At 36.2% G+C, this 27455-nt stretch overlaps 2 protein-coding genes across 4 annotated transcripts in view; one reads left to right on the forward strand and one right to left on the reverse strand.

The window, feature by feature from the left end:
* Window positions 1-27455, forward strand: part of Sema1a (semaphorin 1a) — a 146790-nt gene that overhangs the window by 50687 nt on the left and 68648 nt on the right. The window lies entirely within an intron of this gene.
* Window positions 2009-2345, reverse strand: LOC108066991 (bomanin Short 3-like). Its single transcript, XM_017155806.3, has 2 exons — window positions 2279-2345; window positions 2009-2212 (listed from the first exon to the last, which is right to left on the reverse strand). Exons 1-2 carry the CDS (start codon window positions 2328-2330, stop codon window positions 2139-2141), a joined length of 126 nt encoding a protein of 41 aa, XP_017011295.1. The 5' UTR covers window positions 2331-2345; the 3' UTR covers window positions 2009-2138.

A 27455-nucleotide genomic window follows, 5' to 3' on the forward strand; every position in this document is an offset into this window, starting at 1 on the left:
TCTGGGGAGCTTTCCTATATACGTTACGTTATGCTAAAGGGAAGACAAAAAAGGACCCCCAAGTGCACAAACATACAAGGGATAAAAACATTGTGATCCATATTTAAAAATACAAAAAAGTTTCTTTGAGTTCCCGAAATGCTTTTCGCATACAGTTTCCACAGACTGCCAAAAGGTATGCAGCAGATCAGCGAACCCATCATTAACATCATTATCGGGCCATACAGTTGCAAAGAAACCAGGAGAAAAATCACCAAAATGATGCCAAGGCCCAGGGGCCGAGATTATGCGATAAAGCACACCCAATCACCCACCCACCCATACACACACACCGCGGGAAGTGAAGTTGAGATGGCCCAGCTATATCCCCCGATCCCAAACTCCTCACCCTCCTTTTCAGTGCCTTTCTGCGGCTTTCAGCCGCACAGCATGCTGCCATTTTGCTGGCTGTCGAAAACTCAAAATGAAATGCAGTCAACGCCCTAACTTCTGACACTCCCACAACAGCACACCACACTGGAAAAAAATATTTCACCATACCATCATATCCGGCTTATTTAAAAGGTCGCTTGACTTTGCATTGAACCTTTTGAAATATTTGTTAAAATGTAATATAAGTATTTTTTCCTTAATCACAATTTTGAAATTAAACTTTTTTTTTTATCAGTGCACGTTGGCTCTTCAGTTAAATTATGCGCATTGGGCTTCTTTGGGTTCTGAAATTATTTCGCTCTCTAGCTCATGTTGGCTGATGATGATGCCCCCCATCACCACGGCTTCCTTTGTGATTCTGTTTGAGGCAAAAGTGAAAAGAAATTTCTGTTTGGTTGCCAAAAAAAAAAAAAAATTGTAGAGTCAAAAAAATGCATTTTGATTATTGGCGCTTCTGGGACATAAATCTGCATTCAAAATTGCAGAGTGAATCAATTGAAGCGAGTGAAAAACTCTAATATATGTATATAAAAAAAAAGTCAGATATTGTAGCAACTTAATGATATTCTCATCACTCTAATATATATTTTCTTTATTTTTATTGCAGGTAAGCTTCATGGACTTTTAAAGGTCTCGTATTTAAATTATACAATTGAAAAAATCATTCCCCGTATGTAGATATTTGTGAGTAAAAATAATTTATTATTGTAGAATCTTTAGCTCTGTTAATTACAGTCTTTGTAACTGTTTATTAGAGTTCACCGAATATTTTAAAACCAATATTAGTTTTAATTTGGGTTACAATTATTATTGGCTAAACACCTATCTGGTATTAATTTAATGACCAAGTCATGAAGCCAACTTTCTGTTTAACTCTTAGTAAAAGCACCAATTATTCTCTATTGTTTCCATCAACGAAAAATTAATGAAATTGGGGCTTATAACCGTTACTTATTTCAATGCCCAAATTATCTGAACATCATCAAATTACAGTTTTCGACAACGACGAAATTAAAACCAATATCATTACCCTGAACGCTGAGTTTTTAATGAGAATATCATATTCATTATTATCAATTTTCAAAAGGTATTAAATAACGTGTGGGGAAGAGTAAACGAAAACTTTAAAAAGCACCATATTTTCAGCTCTGGGAAAATGCTAATAAATCAATGCAAATACCATGGGGGAAAACGGAAAATCGGCACTCGATGAGAAGAGAAATACCGGGGGTGTGGTCTCGCTGGCGCATTAACATAACAGTTATGTGCATATTAAGTGTACATTATGTTCCTTAATCCAGACAATAAAGCACCCAGCAATGCGGCGACAGCAAATGAATGAAATTATGCAACAGTTTTACAACAAATCAATGAACTGCATTCGCAGGCTCGCATTCCCAGCCAAATCAGCCAACCATTTGGGCCTTGAATATAAATGGAATAATGCCAAACTGTTCCAGGCATTAATGAAATGATATGTTAATGTCCCGACGACAGATGTTCATTTGAGTGTATAATCGTCTACGGAATTAGGTCAGAGATTAAATCGAAATTTGTATTACAGCAGTCATAGAGATTAGCGTGGGAATTTTATATTTCAAGTAGTCCAATTAAAAATTGATAAGAAATTATTTATTGATCTGTTTGTAAGTCCATTTTAATAGCCGAAGTGGGTTCCGTAGCATTATTTTCCATCAATATCCATCTTATTTTCCGCCATGAACGTTGCAAACACGGCAGTCTCCATTGATAATGACATTTCCCGGGTTCAGAGGGGTGGCTAATTAGAGGAATATTATTATTATTACTAGACTGGTATAATTAATTTATTAAAGCCCATATTTACCGCTGGTCAGAGCCAAAAGGCCGAGCAGGAAGGCAACCGAAAGAAATTTCATCTTTGAAGTAGCTAGAACAGAAGTGCAAACTGAACTGATGTCTTAACCAGTCGAATTCATCTGCTTTTATACTCTGCCGACTTGCCTCGATCGCTTCTTATCAGTGTTTTTGTTTTTGCGGATCGGGCAAAACCGCATTATTGATTTAACGTGTGGTATTGCCCTACGCTGAATGTGAAATTCCCACCGTCTCGGTTCTACATATGTCTCTCAGATTTCAGGTTCAATTAGCTGCATTTAATTGCACTTGAACTCGGCAGTAAGCGCCTCTTCTGAAGAAATTTAGAACTCGTTTCTGCTAATCGCGTTAGATTGACAAGCGTTTGAGTATAAAAACAAGAGAGACTGCTACAGTTGAGTGCATCGACTATAAAATACCTGATACTCAGCTAAAAAATGGACGAGAAGAACGGAGATATGCACGCAGCAAAGCGACTTTCTGAAAGCGCTCCATCTAGCAGCTGTTCCATTCTTTGCTTACATTTTTTTAATTAGTGGTATTGATGAACATAACAAAATCGCGTTTTAACTGTTAAAAAATCTGTGCAGATACCAGATAATATACCCTTTTCTCTACGAGTAGCGGGTATAAAAAATACGTCACAGTCCGTGCTGAAAGCCTTCAAACTGGTTTTTTTACGATGGTTCTTTGACTTAGATTTGATTTGCATTTGTCAGACTGGATGGATTGATCCAAAGAAAAACAAGAGAGAACGCTATAGTCGGGTTGTTGTCCCGACTATCTAATACCCGTCACTCAGCTAAAGGGAGTGCGAACGCTGTGTCGGGTTGGTGTCCCGACTAATAATCGTAACTCAGCTAAAGGGAGTGCGAGGGAGATAGATATATAATTTTTGATTGCGTATAACTTTTTAATGAATGGTCCGATTTGAAAAATGTCTTCTACATTTCGATAGGTATAAATATACACAACAAAATTGCATTTATACTTCTCGGAAATCTTTAAAGATGTGGGCGCAGGACCCATTTTAAAATCGTTAGTGGGCGATTGTGGGCGTTAGAGGGGGCGTGGCGCTCGGCTAAAATAAACTTGCGCTGCGTAGGAAGCCAATGAATATGTGTGGGAAATCTCAACCTTCTAGCTTTTGTAGTTTCTGAGATCTCAGCGTTCATACAGACGGACAGACGGACAGACAGACAGACAGACAGACAGACAGACAGACAGACGGACAGACGGACATGGCTAGATCGACTCGGCTAGTGACCCTGATCAAGAATATATATACTTTATGGGGTCGGAAACGCTTCCTTCTAGCTGTTACATACTTTTGCACGAATCTAGTATACCCTTTTACTCTACGAGTAACGGGTATAATAATTGTTAGAGAAGCTAATAAGAGAACAGAGAATCTAATAACAACACTTAAAATAATACTTTTAAATTTTCAACATTTAATTTGAACTTTGTTAAAGCAAAACAATCTTAATGAAAGAAAGTTAGCATTTGACAACATTATTTAAAAACAAGAGAGAACGCTATAGTCGGGTGGGTGTCCCGACTATCTAATACCCGTCACTCAGCTAAAGGGAGTGCGAGGGAGATGGATATATAACATTTTGATTGCGCATAACTTTTTAATGAATGGTCCGATTTGAAAAATGTCTTCTACATTTCGATAGGTATAAATATACACAACAAATTGCATTTATACTTCTCGAAAATATTTAAAGGTCTTGGCGCCAGACACATTTTAAAATCGTTAGTGGGCGGTTATGAGCATTGGAGGGGGCGTGGCGCTCGGCTGAAATAAACTTGCGCTGCCCAAGAATATGTGTGGGTAATCTCACTTTCTAGCTTTTGTAGTTTCCGAGATCTCATTGTTCATACGGACTGACAGACAGACAGACAGACAGACAGACAGACAGACAGACAGACGGACGGACAGACGGACATGGCTAGATCGACTCGGCTAGTGACCCTACATACACTTCATAGGGTCGGAAACGCTTCTTTCTACCCTTTTACTCTACGAGTAACGGGTATAATGATAAATTTGTATTACACATTTTATTTTATTTATTAATGTATACTGTGGATTTCCAAAAATACACAGAGAAAATTATGCAACGTTTTAGGTGCCGTTTTCATATAAAAACGTTTTAAAAATAAAAATGAATCGTTTTAAAAATGCAAAGTAAAATAAATTTGTATGAAACGTTTTACTTTTTAAAATGTTTCACCCCTTATTTTGCACGTAAAACTTTTGACAATTTTCTCTGTGTATTGATTACTTCATGTGCCGTTAATTTATATATTGAAAGCTTAAATGCAACATTTTTATTTTTTGTATAACGAAATTAGGCCATGCATATAAAAAAAGAAAAAAGAAAATTTTAAAAGAAAACGATTTCCGAAAACCAAGGCAAACCTGCATCGAGTCGGCGATGAGCAATGTTAGTAAATTAGTCAAAGAATTTATTTTTGAAGTAATGACTTCTTTTGGGGATGACACGCTTAATCACTTGAAAAGCACGGTACTACTTTGGAAACAAGTCATACGAGCTTTAATATATTTTGTACTTGTTGAAAATAATTACTTTAAAAAGTTTCGTGATGAAGTCAAACGCTTTATCATTAGGTATCTCAAACTTCTGGATTTTATTTATTTATTTTAATATTTGAGAATTTTTAACTTTGAAAAAATGTGGTAAAAGAGACTACAAGGTCAAATTCTTTGAAACTTCGGCATAAAGTCACTTTCTTTAAAAAAAACAAACGTATTTTTGGAAAAATTTGTGATCGGCTTCGCCAGTGCGCATAGGTTTAAATTACCGCAGAGTGTTTTAAATGAGCTGTCAGCATTCATTTCAAATTAATTATGTCCTGATCTATTACACTAGTTTACAGCCGAAATGCTCCCCAGCAATTGATGGCAAAATCTGTTAGATTTGGACCCCTAGATCACAAAAATAGCACTAAATTTTTTTTCGATGGCACAGTTTTTTTTTTAAGATTTTTTAAAGTTTGAAATGTTAAATTTCTGACTTTTTTCGAATTTCTTCTTATATCTCGGCAGATATCCACTCGGTTGGGCCAGTTTTAGTTTTATTTTAAAGTCAATAGATCAGAGCTTAACTTTGCCATACAGATCAATACGATTGGATGAGTAATGGCAGCGCAGAAGCTCGACAAAGATGAAAAATGTGTTTTTTGGTCGTCTGTAAGTCGGCTGTATATATCGTAAAAACTCGAAATAAATCCGTTGAAAAATCATAATGGGTACAAACTTAAAGTTTACATCCTACCGAATAAAACAAGCCGGATATGGCCCAAATCCATGGAAAACTGGATTTATGGTGGATTTTTAAAGATCGGATTTTTAGACTTTTTTCCGTTGACAGAGTCCAAATTTAAGATTTATCATAGGCGGCGACATGTAATCAAAAATAATTGGTGTTGGCAGCCGGGTCACTAAATAGCTAAATCAGATATTTAAAAGCTAGAAAATTATTAAAATGAATTTAATTTTTTAATTAAGGTTACTTTTTTCATAAGAATGAACTATCCAAATGGATAGTACTTAGTTAAAAATACTCACAGTCATAACGCAAGCAATTTTATATTTTTAAAGGAATTTTCAGAAATTAAATTTATTTTATAATTTTCTAGCTTTTAAATTTAGCTATTTTTTGACCAGGCTGCCGTCACCACTCATTTTTGTTTACATGTCGCCGCCTATGATAAATCTTAAATTTGGACTCTGTCAACCGAAAAAAGTGGAAAAATCCGAACTTTAAAAATCCACCATAAATCCAATTTTCCATGGATTTGGGCCATATCCGGCTTGTTTTATTCGGTAGGATGTAAACTTTAAGTTTGTACCCATTATGATTTTTCAACGAATTTATTTCGAGTTTTTACGATATATACAGCCGACTTACAGACGACCAAAAAACACATTTTTAATCTTTGTCGAGCTTCTGCGCTGCCATTACTCATCCAATCGTATTGATCTGTATGGCAAAGTTAAGCTCTGATCTATTGACTTTAAAATAAAACTAAAACTGGCCCAACCGCGTGGATATCTGCCGAGATATAAGAAGAAAATTGAAAAAAGTCCGAAATTTAACATTTCGAACTTTAAAAAATCTTTAAAAAAAAACTGTGCGATCGAAAAAAAAATAAGTGCTATTTTTGTGATCTAGGGGTCCAGCACTAACAGAATTTGCCATCAATTGCTGGGGAGCACACCAAGAATATTATTTTGTAAACTAGTGTTATCCTCCTTCACCAAATAACAAAATCAATTAAAAGTTTTATATTTTTTGTGCTTTCTTATGCGTGTTTGTTTTATTTTGCGTTTAAAGTTTTGAAAATAGATTACATTAGTTATTGGTTTTGTTTGTTTAAATTTGCAAATACATTTTGTGAAATCAGTTATGGTTTAGGCATTTTGTGAATATAAGAGGTCTTAGTTATCTTGTGAACAACATTTGGGATTGTGTAAGTAAATTTGTTACTAGAAAAAGAGTAGAAAAATAAAGAAATTTGTTATTACAACCTTAGAATTTTATGAAAATAACCACTTTAAGTTAACGTTCACTTATGTTTTGTTATACCCTTGCAGAGGGTATTATGATTTCAGTCAGAAGTTTGCAACGCAGTGATGGAGACGTTTCCGACCCCATAAAGTATATATATTCTTGATCAGCATCACTAGACGAGTCGATCTAGCCATGTCCGTCTGTCCGTCCGTTTCTACGCAAACTAGTCTCTCAGATTTTGAGCTATCGGGATGAAACTTTCCCAAAAGTTTTCTTTCTATTGCAGGTAGTATATATGTCGGAACCGACCGGTTCGGACAACTATATCTTATAGCTCCCATAGGAAGGATCGGAAAAGAAAACGTTAAAAAAATTCTTGCTTCGGTGTTTTTTGAAATATTACCTTTTACTTTTGGGAATGTTATTTTTTAAATATTTCTGAATTTTGAATTAAATATTTAAAAAATCGGACAACTATATATAATGGAAAAGTAATAGGAAATAAATTCTAGCTTCGTTGGTTTTTATTGTATTATCTTCTTCTCTAGGATATGACTCTTTTAAAATATTTCCAAATTTCAATTTTAATTTGATCAAAATCGGACGACTATATCATATAGCTGCCATAGGAACGATCGGAAAATTAATGAAAAATATTAGAAAATTGAACATTTTTGCGATTTGTTAATTAATAGGAATGATCTGCAAGGGTATATAAGCTTCGGCTGGCCGAAGCTAGCTTCCTTTCTTGTTAATTGTATAATATTCACCATTTATTAGTTTCATTTTGCAGTGGCGGGTCAACAATTAGAATACAGTACAGAATAGCAAGAACCACCAGTTTCATTATGTTTATGTTCAGGACTTTCATGTTGAACTTTTTTGATTGCCGACCAATGTTGAACTGAGCCCTCTATGAATTGGATATGTTTTATATACCATCCGTATGAATGTGTAATTGGCGCATAAATTCTCTTGAGAATCCTTTCTTATCGACTAGAGTCGGAAATAAATGATGAATTCTGTAGAACGGCGCGGCTCTTTATTTTACTTAGAGAAAAGCAAGCAAAGAGTCATTAATAATTTTATCGCCCTTCATTGCGGTCCCTTAAGGCCCAATGCTTAATAATATTTTTAATTGCGGGAAACATATATTTGTTATTCATCATAAAGTCTATAGTATTAAAATATTGACTCACATTTCAATTTCTTCTTCGGAAAGTTTTTTTATTTTATTTACTCATACATAGTTCTTTCTAAATTTGCAATGAATTACACAGGAACACAAAACTGAACTTTGTGTTATTTCTTCTTTTCTCTCATTAATAAAAAATGCATTAAAAGTTTTGATTGAGCATTTTGGTCCATTTTATTGCTGTCGTTTCATTTTTTATCCTATCCTTCTATCTTTAAAACGCGAAATTCCTGATAACCATTTGTAAAAAAGAAAAAAGTGCAATTCGTTAGCAAAAAGAAATCAAATTGCATTACCAACTTCGGAATCCCCTAAAAGAGAGTACCTTTCTCCATCTATACACCATTTTCAAATTTGTTCGGGTTTTTATGAATTATTTTTTCATTTTCAATTTGGCATGACAGTAAGAAAGACACGCAAAGCTCAGCGAAAATTGCAATACATTTTTAGTGAATATTCGTATTCTCATCCTTTTTTATTCTCCTTTCGGTTCAAGTGCTTAAATTATTGAATTCGTTCTTCATATTGCTGCTCATTGCTGTTTATTTCCGTAAATCCTCTTCCTATTATTGAGTCATAAAACAGAAAAATTACTTTAATTGCATTTTAAGATAATGAATAACAATGATGAATAACCATTTATTTATTTTCCATTATTTTTTTTCCTCTTTTCTTTCTTTTCTTTTATATTCTTTAGAACACCTAATATAGCAATTCAAATCAATTTTTGTAAAAACAATTTTATGTCTCTTCTCTGAGTTCACTGAAGACTCCATTAGCTTAAGTCTATTAAATTAGAATGGGCAGGCTTTAAAATTTCGATTCAAAAATGCAACCAAAAATGATAAATGTTCTCATCAAATTGATAAAGCAATCTATGTACGTTTCTAGAAATATATGTATGTACGTGTGCATTTATGTATATATGGGGAATGCTGTTAGAGCTGTTTAATCAAATTACGAACCGGACAGCCCCAGACAATAAAGTTAATTAATTTACTGTGCATGGACTTGGACTTGGATGTCGTTCGGTGGTCCTGGCAGGCTCTTTGACAGATGCACTGGATGAGGTGCTGTCAGGACTACGGAGGTGTGGTGCCTTGGCAGTAAATTAAATTTAATGGAAAATGTTTCGACGGGCCCTCCGTCAAAGTGCAGTTAATAATTTTCAAGCACAGCCAGCCTCAACGGGAGGTTGCTTAAATATCTTAACATCTGCTTGAGGACATTTGAAGTATGCAAATCACGAACGCAATTCGATTATAAAATATTTATCTATTAATTTGTATTCCACCCACTCAATCGAAAGTAGCCTGCCAGTGTCATTCATAAATCAAAGCGAAACCTGTTAATGTTCAATTGTGATAAGGGGCCTTCTCAAACATTTACTCGACACTTCACTTTGTATATAATCGAAGGCCATTTTCATGCCGCAATTTATGCTAATTTAGTTATAACCTTTCTTGAACCCAAAACCCATATAGACACACACATACAAAAGCAGAGTAGAAGGACTGGCAACAATCCATTAGTGGGTTACTAACGGTACCCGGCCGCCATTTTGTGTAACAACTGCAAATCAATGTCCTGACATGTGAAAAATGGCAGCCAAAACGGGGATCCATTGTTGAATGTCTATTATAATATTGCCATATTATTTTATGCATGCAACTGTGTCCATTGGGCTCGCACCCATATATACTTATACATGTATTGTATGTGTGTATAATATTGCGTCTGCATTTTCGTAATCAAGCTCATGATAAATCGTTTGCGCAAAATTTATTGAGTTTTTGCATGACACCACCAAAGCGACAGCAGCTGCAGCCTTGAACACAAAACCCATAATAAGAGTGATGCTAAAGAAGTGCTATTCGGGTGCCTATCTCAATTTATCCATTTTATTTTACACATTTTTGGCCTCCCCGGGTGCTCTAGTTAAAATTTTCAGAATTGAGTGTCGATAAATTTATTGGAAACGGGTTAATAAAGATCCCATTTAATGAATGTACATTTTTATACTTCGGTTTAAAGGCCAGAAAGTGGTCCTCACAAATAAAGATGCAAACCCCAGTTGGCAAAAACAATCAGCAATTGCCATTGCTAAAGTTAAAGTTCATTTTATAATATGCAAATCTAAGCAATTTTTCCTCTTACCAATTTACTGAGAACAAAAGATAAAAATCAATTTTCGTTCGAATGTAAATTGCAGAATTGAATTTTCTTTACGCATGCTGTGCATACATATGTGTGTGCAAATTATTTTGTACTATTTCTGAAATTTCTCGACTTGCGTGCAACAAATCGAATGCTGGCCATCCTTATCATGTTTGTCCAGCTGCTGCAGCAATTGGTTTGAACAAAAATGAGCCGAAAATGTGTTTGTGAAAATTGTTCAACTAACTTTATTATATATGTTTGAAAGATATGGAAAAGAGGAAAAGAGAAGTTCTCTCAGCTTGCATTTACATGTTTTATTTAGCCTCCTCCAAAAGTGATTGATGACACAGGTACACAGCCAAAAATTTCCACGAACCATTTCTAGTTTTCCATGATAATTGTGTGCTCCTGAGTAAAAGTCCCATACAAACTTATGTCCCATCACCTACAGGTTTCGCGGTATAGCTAAGAATACAAAAAACCGATGTTTGCCGACATTTTGAATTACGTGGCCTATATAATTGGACTAACCTTTATTATTTTCGGTAGGACCTGCTCTCAATACATCACGGCATTCCTAAAAAATAGTCCCCATTGTAAACCATCGCCCATGTCTTTGGAATTCGACGCCAAAGTTGAAAATCCCAAAATTGTAGAGATTTTTTTGATGGAAAAACAATTCTGAGGATTAAATCTTGAATGGAAGTAATTTTAACTATTCCTTGTATTTATTGTTCATTGTATGCTTTAATTTCGGTTTAAAGCGTTTTTATGAGGACATTTTTTTGGATTTCTTATACTAATAAAACCGATTTTTTGATTTCATTATCTACTCCTAAATGTTGTCAAATTTTGAATAAGTCATGGCAACCTCTAGAACTAAGAAACTAAGAAACTAAGATACGTTCACTGAACATTCATAGAGAAATGTAAATGTTTACTCCCATTCTGTAGGATGCCTTGACTTTTTTAAAATTTGACAACATTTAGGAGTAGATAATGAAATCAAAAAATCGGTTTTATTAGTATAAGAAATCCAATAAAATGTCCTCATAAAAACGCTTTAAACCGAAATTAAAGCATACAATGAACAATAAATACAAGGAATAGTTAAAATTACTTCCATTCAAGATTTAATCCTCAGAATTGTTTTTCCATCAGAAAAATCTCTACAATTTTGGGATTTTCAACTTTGGCGTCGAATTCCAAAGACATGGGCGATGGTTTACAATGGGGACTATTTTTTAGGAATGCCGTGATGTATTGAGAGCAGGTCCTACCGAAAATAATAAAGGTTAGTCCAATTATATAGGCCACGTAATTCAAAATGTCGGCAAACATCGGTTTTTTGTATTCTTAGCTATACCGCGGAACCTGTAGGTGATGGAAAATAATTTTGTATGGTACTTTTACTCAGGAGCACCCAAATATCACGGAAAACTTGAAATGGTTCGTGGAAATTTCACAAAGTTTAATTTTGTGTTCCTGTGTGATCAAAACGATGGCATTTTTATATATTTCCCCTTTGCACTCCAAATGAGTAAATGAGTTACCTATTTATACTATTTTTACAACTATTTTGCTTGTGGGTATAGGCATTAATTTATATAACTAGCAGACATTTAAATTTAAAATTACATAACTATACACTATAATTTTTTGGTATGCTATTTTAAGCTGTACACATATGTTTAAAAAAGTGATATGAATATATAAATACTTAACCTGTTATGTTGCCAAAATATTTAAATATTTTAAATAGACTTGGGGTGAGATTTAAAATTAAACCAATTTGTTTATAGGTTATCAAAAATAAACATTAGATAAAATTAATCATTTATTATGCTTTATTGATTGTCAAGCATAAATTAGTAAACCCAATTTATTTGCCTAGTATATAAACGTTAGTTTTACTGATTTTAAGATATGGAGGATGATTAAAATGCTCTTGCCAGCAGGAAAATAAAGCATTTTTAAAACATCACATCCAGACCGGAACAGAACATAAATCGAGTAAATTAGGGTGAAGTTATTACAGATAAGTTTCCAACAATGATGTAGCACACGCACTCGAAAACTATGATAAAACCACTCAAAACAAACGGCAGATGGACACAAGAGTGGGGAACAACACTCGTTTTGGAACATGTCGTCAATAAAGGCAAAATTATGAGTGACTACCCTTGACTTACTTGGGGGTATTAGGACGTCTCTCCCACAACCCTCGAATGTTGTGCAGCCAAAAATTATTCGGTGAAATATGGCCGAGAAAATGGGAACCCAAAGAGCGAATGACAAATGCGAAGAGTGAAGTGGTCTGGTCTGTTCGTTTCTGGTTCTGTGGTCAATGTGCAGTGCATGAGCCTGAATGAAAACTATTAGCCCGACATGTTGGGCGGGCCGAGCGGGGAGAACAACATCATTGTGCAGTTGTTAGGTGACTCACAGCCGGCAGAGCGACAGGAACCAGAGTCCTCCGTGCCCAATGTCCAGTGTCCATCTGCCGGCAGAGAACAAGTTTTTTGGCTTTGCACTCGAATGAACCGCAACCCCTAACCATGGGTCAGCAACTGATGCAACTGCGCCTAGAAAAGTACACAGCGAGAAAAAAATTAACGAGTTGACAATGCATCAGAAGCCATAATTTATTTCCGAAAGGAAACCCTTGATATTCTATTTTCCAGCATTTCATTTCGAAATGAAAAGATAAAAAATATATTGGAAACTAGAGAAATGTAAACCTTTCCCTTAACAACTATTTCCTTTTCTACACCCAGAAAAAAAAGAACGAAAAAAATCAAGAACATTTTTCTTGATTTACGAACAATCCGTTCGCTTTTTTTTGTTCATGAAAAACGAACGCCGCGGGGTCAAATCATGAACTTTTTGGTAAAATTATGAACGCGTCACAGAAAAGTGTTGTGCTTTGAACGATTGTGGTCAGATTATGAACAATGGTTCTGAAATTGCGAACGCTGTTCATAAACTATTTCTTGCCCGGACCGAAAAACATGCAAGTCTAGTGCCCCGTTTGTCCGTACTTGAAAAATTGGTTCCGTGGTCCAGCTGTTAGACCGTCCGCCTTTGACATAGAGTAGCCCAGGTTCGAGCCCGCGAGAGGACGTCGTGAATCGTAAGTTTTTATAAAATATTATTTCAAATGTTAATATGTACTTCTAATAATAAATAAATTATATGACAACAACAAATTCTAAAATATAACATGTATTACAAATAATTCAACCACTAAAAAAAGAATATTAAATACATCTCTACCAGGCGCACAGTAAAAACAGCAAATGGCAAGTCTAGAAATCTTGTTTATTTTTGTTTTTTTTTTATGAACTTTTTGTTCTCAAATTGACCCCAAAATGTTATAAAAGTGACCCCATTCGTTCGCAAAGCATCCCAAATATTTCGTTCAATTTTTATGAACAAGCGTTCATGAACTGACAACAAACGGGCTTACGCACTTTTTGACCCCGTTTGGGCTTGATTTTTGAACGTTTCGAACGGATTTTTTTCTGGGTGTATGAATAAATTCTAGACTATTTTTATATTATTGGCATTCCTTAAACTTCAAAGTAATATTAAAATAAAAACTTTTAAATATGGATCTTGACAGTTCGAATTTTGATAATAATATTTCTTCTGTGCATTGTCTGTTCGCTATGTTCATGTCGCTAATGTCGTGCTGCAAACGAACATCGGCCACAACAGCCGCTGGAAAAACTTCAAACTTCTTGTTTTTTTGCCACCTAATCAGTTTTGGATTTTAAGTATTAAGCTTGGCATACTTTTGGGGGCGATTGAAATGGGTTGCGAGAGAAACGCTGCAAGACAAATGGGCCATAAATTTGAATTAAGTGCTGCTCTTTATTTGCTGCTGACTTACCATGGCTAATGTTATTGCTGTGGCCATAACCTTTTTATGACTTTCACTTGATGTTCCGTTACATAAGCGTTCTTGCGAATTTTGATCCGATTTAACGTTATGTTTATTTACTGCCTGGCAGTGCTGCCATCACTCAGCTTGAAAAACGGGACAGATAAGCCTCAAAAAACAGGAAAAAAAGGACAAAAAATTTAAGAAAAGGACAAAAAAAAGGACAAAAGTAAATGTGCCTACATTTTTCTGTTTTTACCAATGGGTTATATATTTACTTAATATAAATGGATTTTAAATAAAATTTAATTATGTAATGATCTACTGCGCCCGACTCACAACCTTCTTTGTTTGATCATTTTACCATGGTAAATTTTTGTGCGTATACGTAATAATCTAAAGTTATTATAATAATTAATGCATTTCAAGTAACTATATTCGTAATACAAAAAAATTAAATATCTGCGTCAAACCCGAAAAAGAGTCGTTCAAATCTGAATTTTTTTTCTGACAAAAAAGCAGAGAGTAAAAATCAAGAAATTTTTAAAGTGATTTCCTCTTTTTTTTGCTACAGAAAAAATCGTAGGGGAGTGTAGGGTAAGGTGACGAACGATTCGTTTTTTGAATGTAACTTTTCTAAAAATCAATATTTTTCAAAAGTGTAAACGCAGAAAGTTGCTTACATCTACTGAGCATATCCCTGTAAAATTCGAAATTCGAAATTCCAATGCAGCTAAATCCCACAGCGTTTGGCGTGAACCCTTCTTTTTTTGCACTTTCAAAAGTTGTAGGGTAATGTGACGAACGATTTGTTCTTTAATGTAACTTCTCCAAAAATCAATATTTTTTAAAAGTGTAAAAGCAGAAAGTTACTTACATTTACTGAGCATATTTCTAAAAAAATTTGGATTCGAAATTTTAACGTAGCCAAATCCCACAGCGTTTGGTGTAAACCATCCTTTTTACAAACAAAAAAATACATTTTTTTTATATTATTTACGGAAAGGTTATTTTCGATAAGGAAAAGAAAGAAGTAATAAGATAATACCCAAACTTACAAAACAAAAAAATGGTCAAAGTGCAAATTTTTTTAAAATTAAATTAAACTGACGTCACTATTAAAAACAACAATAAAACTGCAGCAGTAAATGTTATCTGGTATTATTATATTTTATTTATAAATAATCAACGATAACAGTTAAAATTCTTGAATAAAAAAAGTTCGTCACAATACCCTATAAAAAGTTCGTCACGATACCCTACAAGGTAGACTTGGAGCACAAACGGTGTCACTCTCAAACGGTGCAAAAGAAACAAACGCGAGGTACCAAAAACTGTTGATAAAGATCTCATGTATACGTGCATATATTCGCCTGATTTTATTTTCCACTCATCTTTTCTCTGGCACTGCTGAAACACAAGTAAATTGAATGGGTTTGCTAGTTTGCGCACCACATTTTTAGCGAAAATTACCTCACGAACAAATTACGGGACTTCTTATTAATATTACTGTAAATACATTGTCGACACGATAAGGGGAGACGACTACATTTATTTGGAATTTTTGACGTGACGTCATATATGAGATTCGACGAGTTCGTCACATTACCCCACTCGTCAAATTACCCTACACTCCCCTACTATAAAGAAAATCCATCGACTTCTTTACATCTCTTTGATAATTTGTAAAAAGAATTATTTTTTAAGTGCCGAACTGTAAGAATGATGGTTAAAAAGGCATTTTAGCAAATAAAAACAGGTTTATACACTTTCGACTAGCAAAAATAACACTCAAAACCTTTTTTTTGAAAAAAGGATAGATTTCCGGATAGGGGATGTTTGAAATTTTTTCCGGATAAAGCCGTTAAAAAAAGGACAGATCTGTCCGGAAAGAGGACAAAATGGCAGCACTGCTGCCTGGCAAAGCAATGAAAACTACAATGATGTATAATGCTTATAATTCGAAACTTTCTTACTGATATTTACATATATCACCCTTTCCTCAAACATGGCAGCCAACTGAAACAAATTTAAATTCTTTGATTGCCCGTCATCACAATTCCATTTTTATGCTTATTTCTATGGCTACACAAAAAATATAGTCACATCATACATATAAAAAGCACAGCACCAAAACAGACCAAAATGGCGACGAAAAATATCAAATAAAGGCAACCAAAAAATAAACGAATGCGAGGGACTAAAAAATATTTGTTGGCCTTATTAAAATTCCATGCAAATTCGTTTATGGTGACTACAGTGGGCGTAATCCCCACCCTTTCGCAGTGATGTGTGTTGGTTTTTTGTGGCAACAATTGTTTCGGCTGCCGAGCCAAAGAATGGAGGAAAATAAGTGAAAACCTAACGAAAAGTTATTTCATATGCGCCAGACAAAACAGTCGAGCAACAACCCCACCGAAAAAAGAAAAAGACCAGTCGATGCGAGCCAAGGACTTTTCCCAAGCCAGGACTTTGGCGGAGGGGTTGGGGATTGTGGAAGTCCTGCTACACTCAAAGAAAATTCTGGACGAATTTGTGTAGTACCATAAACTAAGAACTTTTAGTACCGTTTTAAAGCGGTAGCTAAGGTCCTGCGTTAGAATCACAGGATGTATGGAATGGAAAAGACTTTAGAATGTTAACAAAACTGCAATATTCCTTTGCTAGACTTTTTACAAGAATAAAATTTTTTTGGTAATTTGTTAAATATTTTATTAAAACTTTTTTTAGTTTCATAATTTAATATACAATTTTTTAGCAATATAAAAAACAAAATCTTTTTTAAAATAAGAAATATGAGCTAAGAACGTTTGTACTCATATGATTCATTATTTTTCCGAGTGCAATGGGTGGCTCACGGGAACGTTTGTGTGTGGAAGCGCGCGTGTTAAGCATATTTAGTTCATTTATTTCAAATTAGATTCTTTTTCGGAGCGACAACAAAGGAAATGCCAGCAAGGATGGCGAGGGAAGCTCAAACTCTTGCCAAGGACGAGTGTCAGCATTGATAAGAAGGACAACTGCCACTGATGGCTGCTCATTTGGGAGATTTTGCATACATTTTCAAATTATTCAGCATTTATTCTTCCTCTTTTCTGCACATTTGTTAAGAATTCTATTACGCAGCATATATGATATAATTTTTTCCATTTGCTGATTAAAGTGGCCATGACAGGGTGGTTTCTACTGTACTTGTTGATGTGTGTGTATGTGTGGTTGTGGGTTAGGTTTAAAAAGGGTTCAAATAACAATAACTGAAAGTGCGCTTAAATTTTGTGAATTGTTTGATGTGCGCTTGGGTTACCCGCTTTCCCTTTTTTTCTGGTTTGTTTGGGCATGTTTGAATGGTTCATTAAGTTAGTTGTTTCTGAATGTGGGCGTAGCTGATGTGCTTGGACTGGAATGGTGGGATTAAGAAGGGAAATAAATAAATTATTTAAAGCGCTTAGCTGGGCCATGAACTGGTCAAATGGTTCTCTGAACTTCGTGGGGTTAAAAATTTTAGTAAATAATAATAATAATTATTATTAAAGTTATTTTAGAATTTAAATTTTATAAAATTAATCTACAGCTTTCTTTAGAAACCACTTTCTTATGTTAATTGCTTTAGCATAGTAATTTAATTCAGCTGCAATCACCTGAGTACCTGCAACATTGTTGTGGCATGCTGTGTATATGTGCATTTCTCTAGAGGTTTGAATATTGCTTTTCGCCATGGTTTTTTTTTGCGAACCTATATTTCTCTTGTTTTTATTTTTTGGTGCTTTTTTTTATTTTTTCATCATTGTTGGCTGGGAACCTAGGGGAGTGCGCTTTGTTTCTACCAAAATGAGCAGCGGCAGCATGTGTTGTGCATGCTAAATTGTTTTCTTTTTGTTGCTAGCATTTTTTTAAGAATTCATTTCGGTTTTTTTCTTGCCCTTCCTCTCGGCTGGCTACTTGACTTTTGTTGTTGGAGCTATGGACATTTTGTTATTTTTTTCCCGCTCTGTTTGACCTTTTATGAAATCAGCCAAAAGTCGTTGAACGTTGCTTCTACGTTTTTTTTTATATTTTTCGCCCGGCTTTTCGGGTCTGAGGCAGCTGTCAAATATTAGTTCTTGTTAGTGGAAGGACGACCGAGGACGAGGAAACGGGACGGGATGGGCTGTGTGTACATGTTGTGACCAACATTGTTGGTCAACACACTCGAAAGGGGGAGGGAGGGGAACGGGAGGGAGGGTGGTTTTGCCCACTGCCACTTGTTATAATTGTGTTTGCGTTTTTCAGTCGTTTTCCTCTTTTCTCCTTTTGTTGCACCATTTTCCCTTGCCTCACATCTCTAGCTTGTTCGCAATGTCATAAAATTTTTGCTTGTTCAGCAGCATTCTTCTTTTGCTTACTCAACTGCTCTTTGGTCTCGCTTTCGCAGCCCCCTTATCCTGATGCGATTCAATATCTTCCTAGGATGTCCTCTTCGGTATTCCGCCTTTGCGGTACTTACATTGCCCAGTTCACTTTGTTGGATTGAACAGGACACAGAAAGTACAGACGGCTGAAATGAACTGATTGGTATGGGTCAGAAAGAAATTATAAAAAGGTGTGGTCTAGAACAATTTAATGGAGCACATTCAAGAATCTATTTCGTGAAATATCATTGCCTTAAAGAAGGCTTCTAAGTACAAACAAATGACATTAATAACAATTTGCCAACCAAACAAATACAAACTGACTTCCATAACGAATTCGCAAGTCCTATTAAATCGCAACATATGTTGGAAAAGAACTCTCTTCCCTCTAACAACCCTTTCCTACCCTAGGACTCTGATTAACCACCTAAATTTTTATTCGGCAGCCCTTGGCAGACCATTAAATAAATTAAAAATGAGCAACAAAAAACAACCTGGCTAGCCACATTTATTGTGGTATTCTTTGAAATGTGAGCAGCTATTGAGTGACTCAGTGGAAAGAGACATTTGACTTTCACCTTGCTCTGGGGCCAGTTCAAGGCAAGGACATGAAAAGGCCACAGGAGCAGGACCAGGAAAAACTCCTCTCGAACTCAGTCAGACATTCAACTATGCAAATCGCGATAGAGAAAACCTGCACCTGCATCTGGACACAAGTTTAGTGTTTCATTTCAGAAGCCCATTCAACAAGGGACCGGGGAGGAATCTGGGTGGAAAAAGGGAAAAGTCCAGTTGGGGTTACGCCCTTGGCAATCCATCAAGTTAGTGTGCTGTGGTCTGGACCAAAAGCCAACCGATGGCCAACCCCTGAATGCATTAGCCATAACTCTCATTATGTGGCATACGAGCCGGACTTGGGTCATAGCTCCAAAGTCCAGCGACCCATTCAATCACGCTATCGCGCCCCCAAAACTTCCACCTCCCCAAACAGCCGACAAATGGCGAATACGTAGCCAGATTTTCAATGCAAAAAATACTCGGGTTGCCGTAATCAACCACATTTTCGGCATCGAGTTGGGGATGTGACTTTCCGCGTGAGTCACGCCAAAAAGAACTTAGATTATACCCTTTTAACGGATGTATTTTAAAAAGAAGAAGTCAATGTTGTATTCTCTGTGTTTAAACCTTAAAATTAATTTATCAGTAATCATTTTTTGAGCACTAGGGTATAAAAGTGAAATATTTTAAATGACTACACCCAAAAAACAAGAGAGAACGCTATAGTCGGGTTGTTGTCCCGACTATCTAATACCCGTCACTCAGCTAAAGGGAGTGCGAACGCTGTGTCGGGTTGGTGTCCCGACTAATAATCGTAACTCAGCTAAAGGGAGTGCGAGGGAGATAGATATATGTTGACAATTTATAAAGCGTATAACTTTTTAATGAATGGTCCGATTTGAAAAATGTCTTCTACATTTCGATAGGTATAAATATACACAACAAAATTGCATTTATACTTTTCGGAAATCTTTAAAGATGTGGGCGCAGGACCCATTTTAAAATCGTTAGTGGGCGATTGTAGGCGTTAGAGGGGGCGTGGCGCTTGGCTAAAATAAACTTGCGCTGCGTAGGAAGCCAAAGAATATGTGTGGGAAATCTCAACCTTCTAGCTTTTGTAGTTTCTGAGATCTCAGCGTTCATACAGACAGACAGACGGACAGACAGACGGACAGACGGACAGACGGACAGACGGACAGACGGACAGACGGACATGGCTAGATCGACTCGGCTAGTGACCCTGATCAAGAATATATATACTTTATGGGGTCGGAAACGCTTCCTTCTAGCTGTTACATACTTTTGCACGAATCTAGTATACCCTTTTACTCTACGAGTAACGGGTATAAAAACGATATGAAACTATGATCAATTTGATATTATGTGGTATTAATTTTGCTTGGATCAATTTGATATGCTCGAAATGTTTCTAAGTTGGCCAGTTCGAACTTAGAATTTGACTTTCTCGCGACCACTTATCTTTTACTCTACTTCTTTTCACTTCCACTCAAGTAACTTAAGTCGCCATTTTGCTTCTTCCTCTGTTTTTTTGTGTGTAGTAGCGAAAGATTTCATATTATTTCGGTAAAGATATATTGTAATATATTATGCCTTGCGCACAATGTAATTATGAACTATGCACAAATCTTGGCACGATTCCATCAGCATATATTGGAATTAGTTTTTGGTTTTTCCCCTACCCAATGGCCAAATTATTCGGACTGCAGCGAAATGGATAAGTCAACGGGGAACTGGGGCCGCAACTCCGGGTGGGAAACTATGCAGTACTCGCTTATGCTGTTGCATTCCGTGATGAATGCGAGTCCCGGCCACCTGGCTTCAACTTGCTCGGAAAGTTCAACTCCAACTTGTGCTGTGACTCCCAGTCGGCCATCGGATTGGAGTCGGATTAATTTGCCACTGATAGTGCTCGGGTTTCCATTGCACTGGGTTGGTTTGAATTTTTCTCTTTTTTTTTTTTGTGTTTTTGGTGGCAAAACTTTTTCGCAGCTGTGCAAATTTGTGCAGCATCGTCATAGAAAAGTTAAAATGAAATAAAGTGGCGGGCAGTGAACAGGAGAGGATCAGAGGGTCCTGTATTCTGTATTCTGTCGTGTGCCTGGCTAATCAAGTTTTGCAAAATTTTTTCACAAAAAAGAAAATGCTTTCTATATTTCCTCCATTTTTTCATGATCTGCCCCTTTTTTGTGCAGCTGCAAAGTGGGTTAACAATGTGTAATATAGTTAAAATTGCTGCAGCTCGGCGCCGAGTTAATTGGGTTTTCCATCTGCCCTTTTGTAATTAAAGCCTCCAGCCATTTATTAGTCAAATCAGTTCACCAACAAAGCCTGATTAAATTGACCAAAGGAACAAAAGGGGATTTAACTTACCTATGTTGCTATTTCGTTTAGCATTAAGCATTAAAAGATAATTGCATTATGCATATGTGCATATGTGCATTGAATCTGGGAACAGGATTATTTCCCCAACGTTTGCGTTCGCTTTAAATTGTGCCTCCAAGGTGGCTACGTCTATGTATAATTCTCCTTCAATTTGGTCCATATATATTTCATTAATTTAAGTAATCGTGCTTGAAACTTGCAAATATTAAGCTCTTCAGATTTAAAAAGAGTCTCATCCTCGGGCATTTTACAAACGTCTGTAGCATTATATTTTATTGGTTAAAGTTGGCTAACGATTTATATTGGATATTTTGAATGTTTCAGCTTAGCATACAAATAAATAACCAGCACAACAACCCGCACACACATATCCAGACAAGACATCTTTCTTAGTCCCGAGTCCTTCGTCCTTCCCCCTCATTCTTATTCTGCTGCTGCCTTCACACAACATCATTTATATTCAACTTGTTTTCGAAGCGTCTGGAGAACTTTGTGAAAAAGAGAGTTGGGCTCTGGTACACTTGAACATAAAACATCAAAAAACGATTATGTTCCAAATTGCAATATTTGACTTAAATTTAAAATTCAAATTTATTTATTAAAACTAGAAAAAGGTCTGCCAATATTATGATATGAAATTAACTGAATAATTATTAGAGTAAGGAAAAGTCTGCGACTTTTGATCATTTTTATAGCATTAGATAATTATGTTATTCTGATAAACTATATAAAATGTATTTTTTTTAATTAAGGATTTTTTAGATTTATTTTGAAAGTATCACAGTCCGGTGGATAAAATATTACATTAACATGTGTATATACATTTTTATTTCTTATTTACTGTGTATGTGGCAGCCATTTTTGCGTGTTTTTACAGCATTATGTGGTGGGTTTCTCACTGCTGAGTGGTGCACATTGGTGGGTGGTTCGGGATGGGGATGAGGATGCGGATAGGGTTTAAGGATGGGCATGTGGTTGGGTGGGGCTGGACTGTCTGGATTGCACGCTTCAGTTGAACGCACAAGCAAATGTTGTTGCTCAATCGAAAGTATCAAATTGCCCACAATAACACTTAAATCCCGAGCTTCTATAAGTTGAAGTCAACAGCTGGTGGACTTAAAGGGAGGGGCTGGAGTGGAGTCAAGGAAATGAGTAGACCAAATAAAAATGTTCAGCTCAACGAGAAACTGTCAACTTGGCCTTCAGCTTGGGCTAATCGAAGGAAAATATTTGAAATAAACTTGAGATTTTATGATGGTTATTGGAAAGCAAACATTACTACAAGTCAATAAAAAAATTTTCAATATTTATTTACAATTTTATAACTAACCACTCGGCGTTAATTGAAAAGAAATACAAAATATATGTTTTCAGATATGGTTGGATCAATATTAATTAAATATGGAAATATATTTTAATACTAATATTTAGGAACTGGGTTTTCTTTGCAAATCAATAAATTTAAATTAAAGCCCCAATGACTTGAACTTTGTTCAGTATTGGACATCTCAATCGCCTCAACTTCTGCCGGCAATAAGTGTCATAAACTTTCCAATGGCATATTTCATTTTTAATTCTTTTTCTTTGTCGTTTCTTTGCCGAATCTTGGCAAGCATCGGAGCCAACTTATTCAATCGCAAATGTTTGTTATAAGGGGGGAAGAAAAGGTTTGCAGGACACGGCCTGAGTTGGGTCAAAGGTCTCGCGCCAGAAGGCAATAGGAAAAAACTTTGTTGGCTTGCTGGCTGCAAAAAATGCCAAGAATTCAATGGACGGGCAACTGGGAAACAAAAAAATGCTGAGAAATACTGCGAGCAACTGTTGTGCAATCGTGTCAAATATTAAAACATGAAATACATATTAAACGAGCACTGAGACTAAGCGGAATACCGATTGAAATAGCCGGCAGCATAGACAGCAAAAGAGGGCGGGGCAGCAGCGGGCTGCAGTAGTGTAAACATGAGCACAATAACTTGGAAAATATAGACAATATTTTGCTATTCGCCGCTGCATCCAGCATCCTCTGCCATAAAACATGGACGAATCGGTAAAAAAAAAACCCCGAAAAGCAAAGCAGAAATCAACCAGCCAAAGGGCGAAAGATAAGCGACTTGGTGTAGAAGTTTTTCCCCTTCTAATGGCCAAACGCAGACAGGAAAATCCTAGCAGCGCCAGATGCTGGAAAAACAATAACAAAGATATAAATAACTGCTGCGATTTTCACAGTTGCATTGCAGTATCCGTAAGAGATGAGGAATCGAAATGTGATTTGCTTGAGGAATACAAAATTTATGAATATTCGATTCGCCTTAATAACATTCACATGAAGCTAAAACAAATAATCCATTTTTGTATGTTATACAAAATCTATATTGGAGCAAAGAATAAATAAAAACTATTTGATTTTTATTTAAGCTCATACTTTAATATTTAAAATACCTAGTAAATTCGGGTGTGATAAATCTGAATTATTTTACAAATCGGTTACCGATTTCGAAAGCAAGAATAAGTGGTTATTTTTTAAATTACAAAAGGACTTAGTTTAAATTGAAAGACCGCAAAGCCTAATGATTGCTGCTAATACCTTCCAAGGTTTAACTTCTGATTGCGAATAATGCTGCCGTATTTGTGGGAATCTGGAATCCTTTAGCATCATACTCTGCTATGGTTCCCGGCTAACGAGCAGTCGAGTCCTGACTGCCTGCCTGTCCAGGGTCAACATTAATATTTGAGCAACGTACGCTGCCTGCGAATCGCCATCCTCGACTATGGTCTTTCGATTCTTTTTTTGTGTGTGTGTTTATCTGTTCGACTCGTCCTGCTGCTTCTGCAATATATACTATCCTGCTGCTGTTGTTGATTATTCAAGGATCAGAGCGGCACAAACAAAGCACATGGCAGCAGTCAGCGGAGCAACTTCTGCACTCAGCGTATAAATTTCGCCGGCTGCAAACGAACTCAGCAAAATCAGCAAAAATTTCCTAGTGTAAAAACACAGCGCACAGGACGACCAGTTCGGTCTAAAGGGGAGGGCGTGGCACAAAATATGCGGCGTACGTGTTAAGTGGCAAACGTTTTTCAACCAAAATCCCCGAAAAACTGAAGCCAGCTCAAGCCAAGCCAAACCAAGCCAAAAACTCGAGTCCGTCAGTCAAGTCAAGTCACGAGGTTTTTGCCACGCATTTGTAAACTTTATAAATCAGTTCGTGTCGAAGCTAAAGTTGGGTTAAGGATGGAGTTTGTGGGGAGTTTTTTCAGTTCGGTTTTTTTCCCGAGCCAACCGACGATGCGTTGCGAAAATATTTCACGTTATTTTTGTAAATTGCATACTTTGCGGCGCTCTCCACGTTGATTTGACAGACGGGATCCGTCGCCCCCTCTCTACTTTTCCAGCTTTCCTATATTTTTCCATCTTGGCTGAGAGGTTTTTCATTTGTTGCAGAATATATGGTCTAAGGAGGTTATTCGATGGAAATAGAAGGGCCGCATCGGAATGCATGGTCCGCATCTAAAATGAAAATCGAGTCATTCAAAACTGCAAAAATGTATAGCACTCCCAAAAAAAGAAAATTAAAATTTGGTGCTAAAAATTGTTCTAGAATATTAAAAGTTATTTACAAACTTGACAAATAAATAATTAACAAAGAAAATAAACGTGCCATTGAAATATTATTCATACAGCTTACAATTACGCATATATTACCCATACGACATGTCATCCCAGGCCATTTTCTTAGCTTAAGTATTCGTTAAATTAGACTATTATCCATAATGAAAATAACATTCTAATTTTATTTGTTTGCTCTTTATTCTCATTGCAGGTTCGTAACATTAACATTCCTTGACCAAATCCGATAACTTGTCCGGGATTTATTATGTGATTAAATTGAGTAAGAAATTAAATGCTAAGGGCGACCATTTTGCTGATATCAACGTGAATGTAATTTTGTGGGCTAATCAGAAATTGCATGGCTACAACTTTAATTAATGGCCATTAAGGAGGATAAATCGAGGGCCGAGTCGACACAAAGGATATCAGGGAGCTGTACTGGGCGTGGCCCTTTCTGCCTTAATAAGCAATTTTTAAAATGCAATTACTCGAGCATTGTACACACTCGACTGAAGCGATTGTGAAATGAATTTTTATTGAAAATGCGCATGCAAACTCATTACGTATACGAGGCGTTGGACAAACAAGCGCCAGCACAAGCACAAGCTCTTACACATATACTCACCCCAAGCCACATTCACACGCACAGGCGAACCGCACACGCACACCAGCAGGCGCCAATCAATGCCGGGATACATATATGAGTTTAATAACTTTGCCGCTGCCGAGAATGGTCGATCCTAAGTCGACAACTTGGTCATTAGGGGCTTGGGCCGAAATGTTAATCACAATACCACAAAACGTTATAATGTTTGGAGGATACGGTTCTTCATCGCCCCCCCCTGCCACTCAAGCAACAATAACAATTATTTTGACCAAGCGCACACAGACACTCAGTACACTGAGGAAAATGGTATTACAAATGTATTCGGGTTCTTAAGATATACGTTTTCAAGGAAATATTTTTGTTGTCTTAATTAGGTTGACAAATTACAAAATTTGTTCAGTTTTATTTAAAAAGTTTTTTTTCCAAGAATTACTAGCATACAAATTTTTAGAAGGTGTTAAAAAAATCATAACAGCTACTTGAAAGTAATAACAAGAGAGGGTTATTTTCTCATTAAGACAAAATAGAAGAGTTGCTAAAAAATTCGATTGCACTTTCGATACTATTTAAAAATTAGGATACTTTGATACTATTTAAAATTCATGCTTAGACTCACAATCAATACTACAATACAATACAATACTTTTTCCCCTTAAATTTTTTGATTTTTCCATTTTTTTAAAATTTTTTTTATAATTTTCCTTCAATTTTGTAATTGCCTTTAATTTTCTTTAATTTCTGATAGCATCGATAATATTGATGGTGACCACCATCGGATGACAAAAGCATCGATAGTGTCCCCTACTTTAATATTTTTTCCGAGTGTACTGGTGTGTATGTCTCATTGGAATAGTAAACCGCAATTCGGCTGCCTGACTCATCGAGAGCCGCTAACTAGTTGAAAATGCAAACGCAAACCATAAACCGAGGACGAACAGAGTGGGACGGACCGCCAAGGGCTGGCTTTCTATGTCTGTCTCTGTCCCACCTTTGTTGTGCCACCCCCTTGTCTTCTCCCCACTATTGAGGGAACAACATAATCAAAGTCTCGGCCCACTGTCCACCCCCGCAACCAACTATGTTGGATGATGGGCCCGGGCCCCAAAGCGGTAAACGGAGCAGCGCTTAGTTCGATCACAAACACACACGGGATGAGCGGCGAGGGTGGCTTACGAACCATAATTGTTGGCAAAGTTACCATTTCCTGTCTCGGCTACACTGCGAGAAAGTTTCACTCAGGCAGAAACTTTGATTAGTTCAATCAATTGACGAACTCAGCTGGAAGTAATGCGCAGAACCCGATTCACCAAATTAGCCGACTGAAAGTGAGACATGCTATCGAGGTGAGGTTTACCTCAGTTCTTTGGCTACTCACAACATAAATAGGACTTATCATAAAAGCTTCGAATTTCTAACCTTTCATTATTTAATATAACTTTTTATAGAAATATAGTTGTCTACTAAAAATCGCAACCAATTAGTTATAATCAAATTGAATAAATTCAATTTTTACATTTCAATCTAGGATCCGAAATTATTCGCCATTTTTGTTTTGAAATGCCATCGCCAATTTTGATCTATTTTGTTTTCCAATTTGGCTGATGTTTTCGGTTGGTTAAATGCTTAAATTTTTAATATTGATAAAAATATCCTGTACGTATCTTATTGATGAAGAAACAAATCTTTTGAATGGAAAAACTATAAGCAGATAGGTGTGAGCATAACCGTATAAAACTCACAAAATCCGAATAAGCTCAAGACCTTTGTAGGCTGAAACAGAAGAACAATCCTTTGGTTAAATGGTGCAGCAGA

The sequence above is a fragment of the Drosophila takahashii genome, chromosome 2L, assembly GCF_030179915.1.
Source record: "Drosophila takahashii strain IR98-3 E-12201 chromosome 2L, DtakHiC1v2, whole genome shotgun sequence".
NCBI lineage: Eukaryota > Metazoa > Arthropoda > Insecta > Diptera > Drosophilidae > Drosophila > Drosophila takahashii.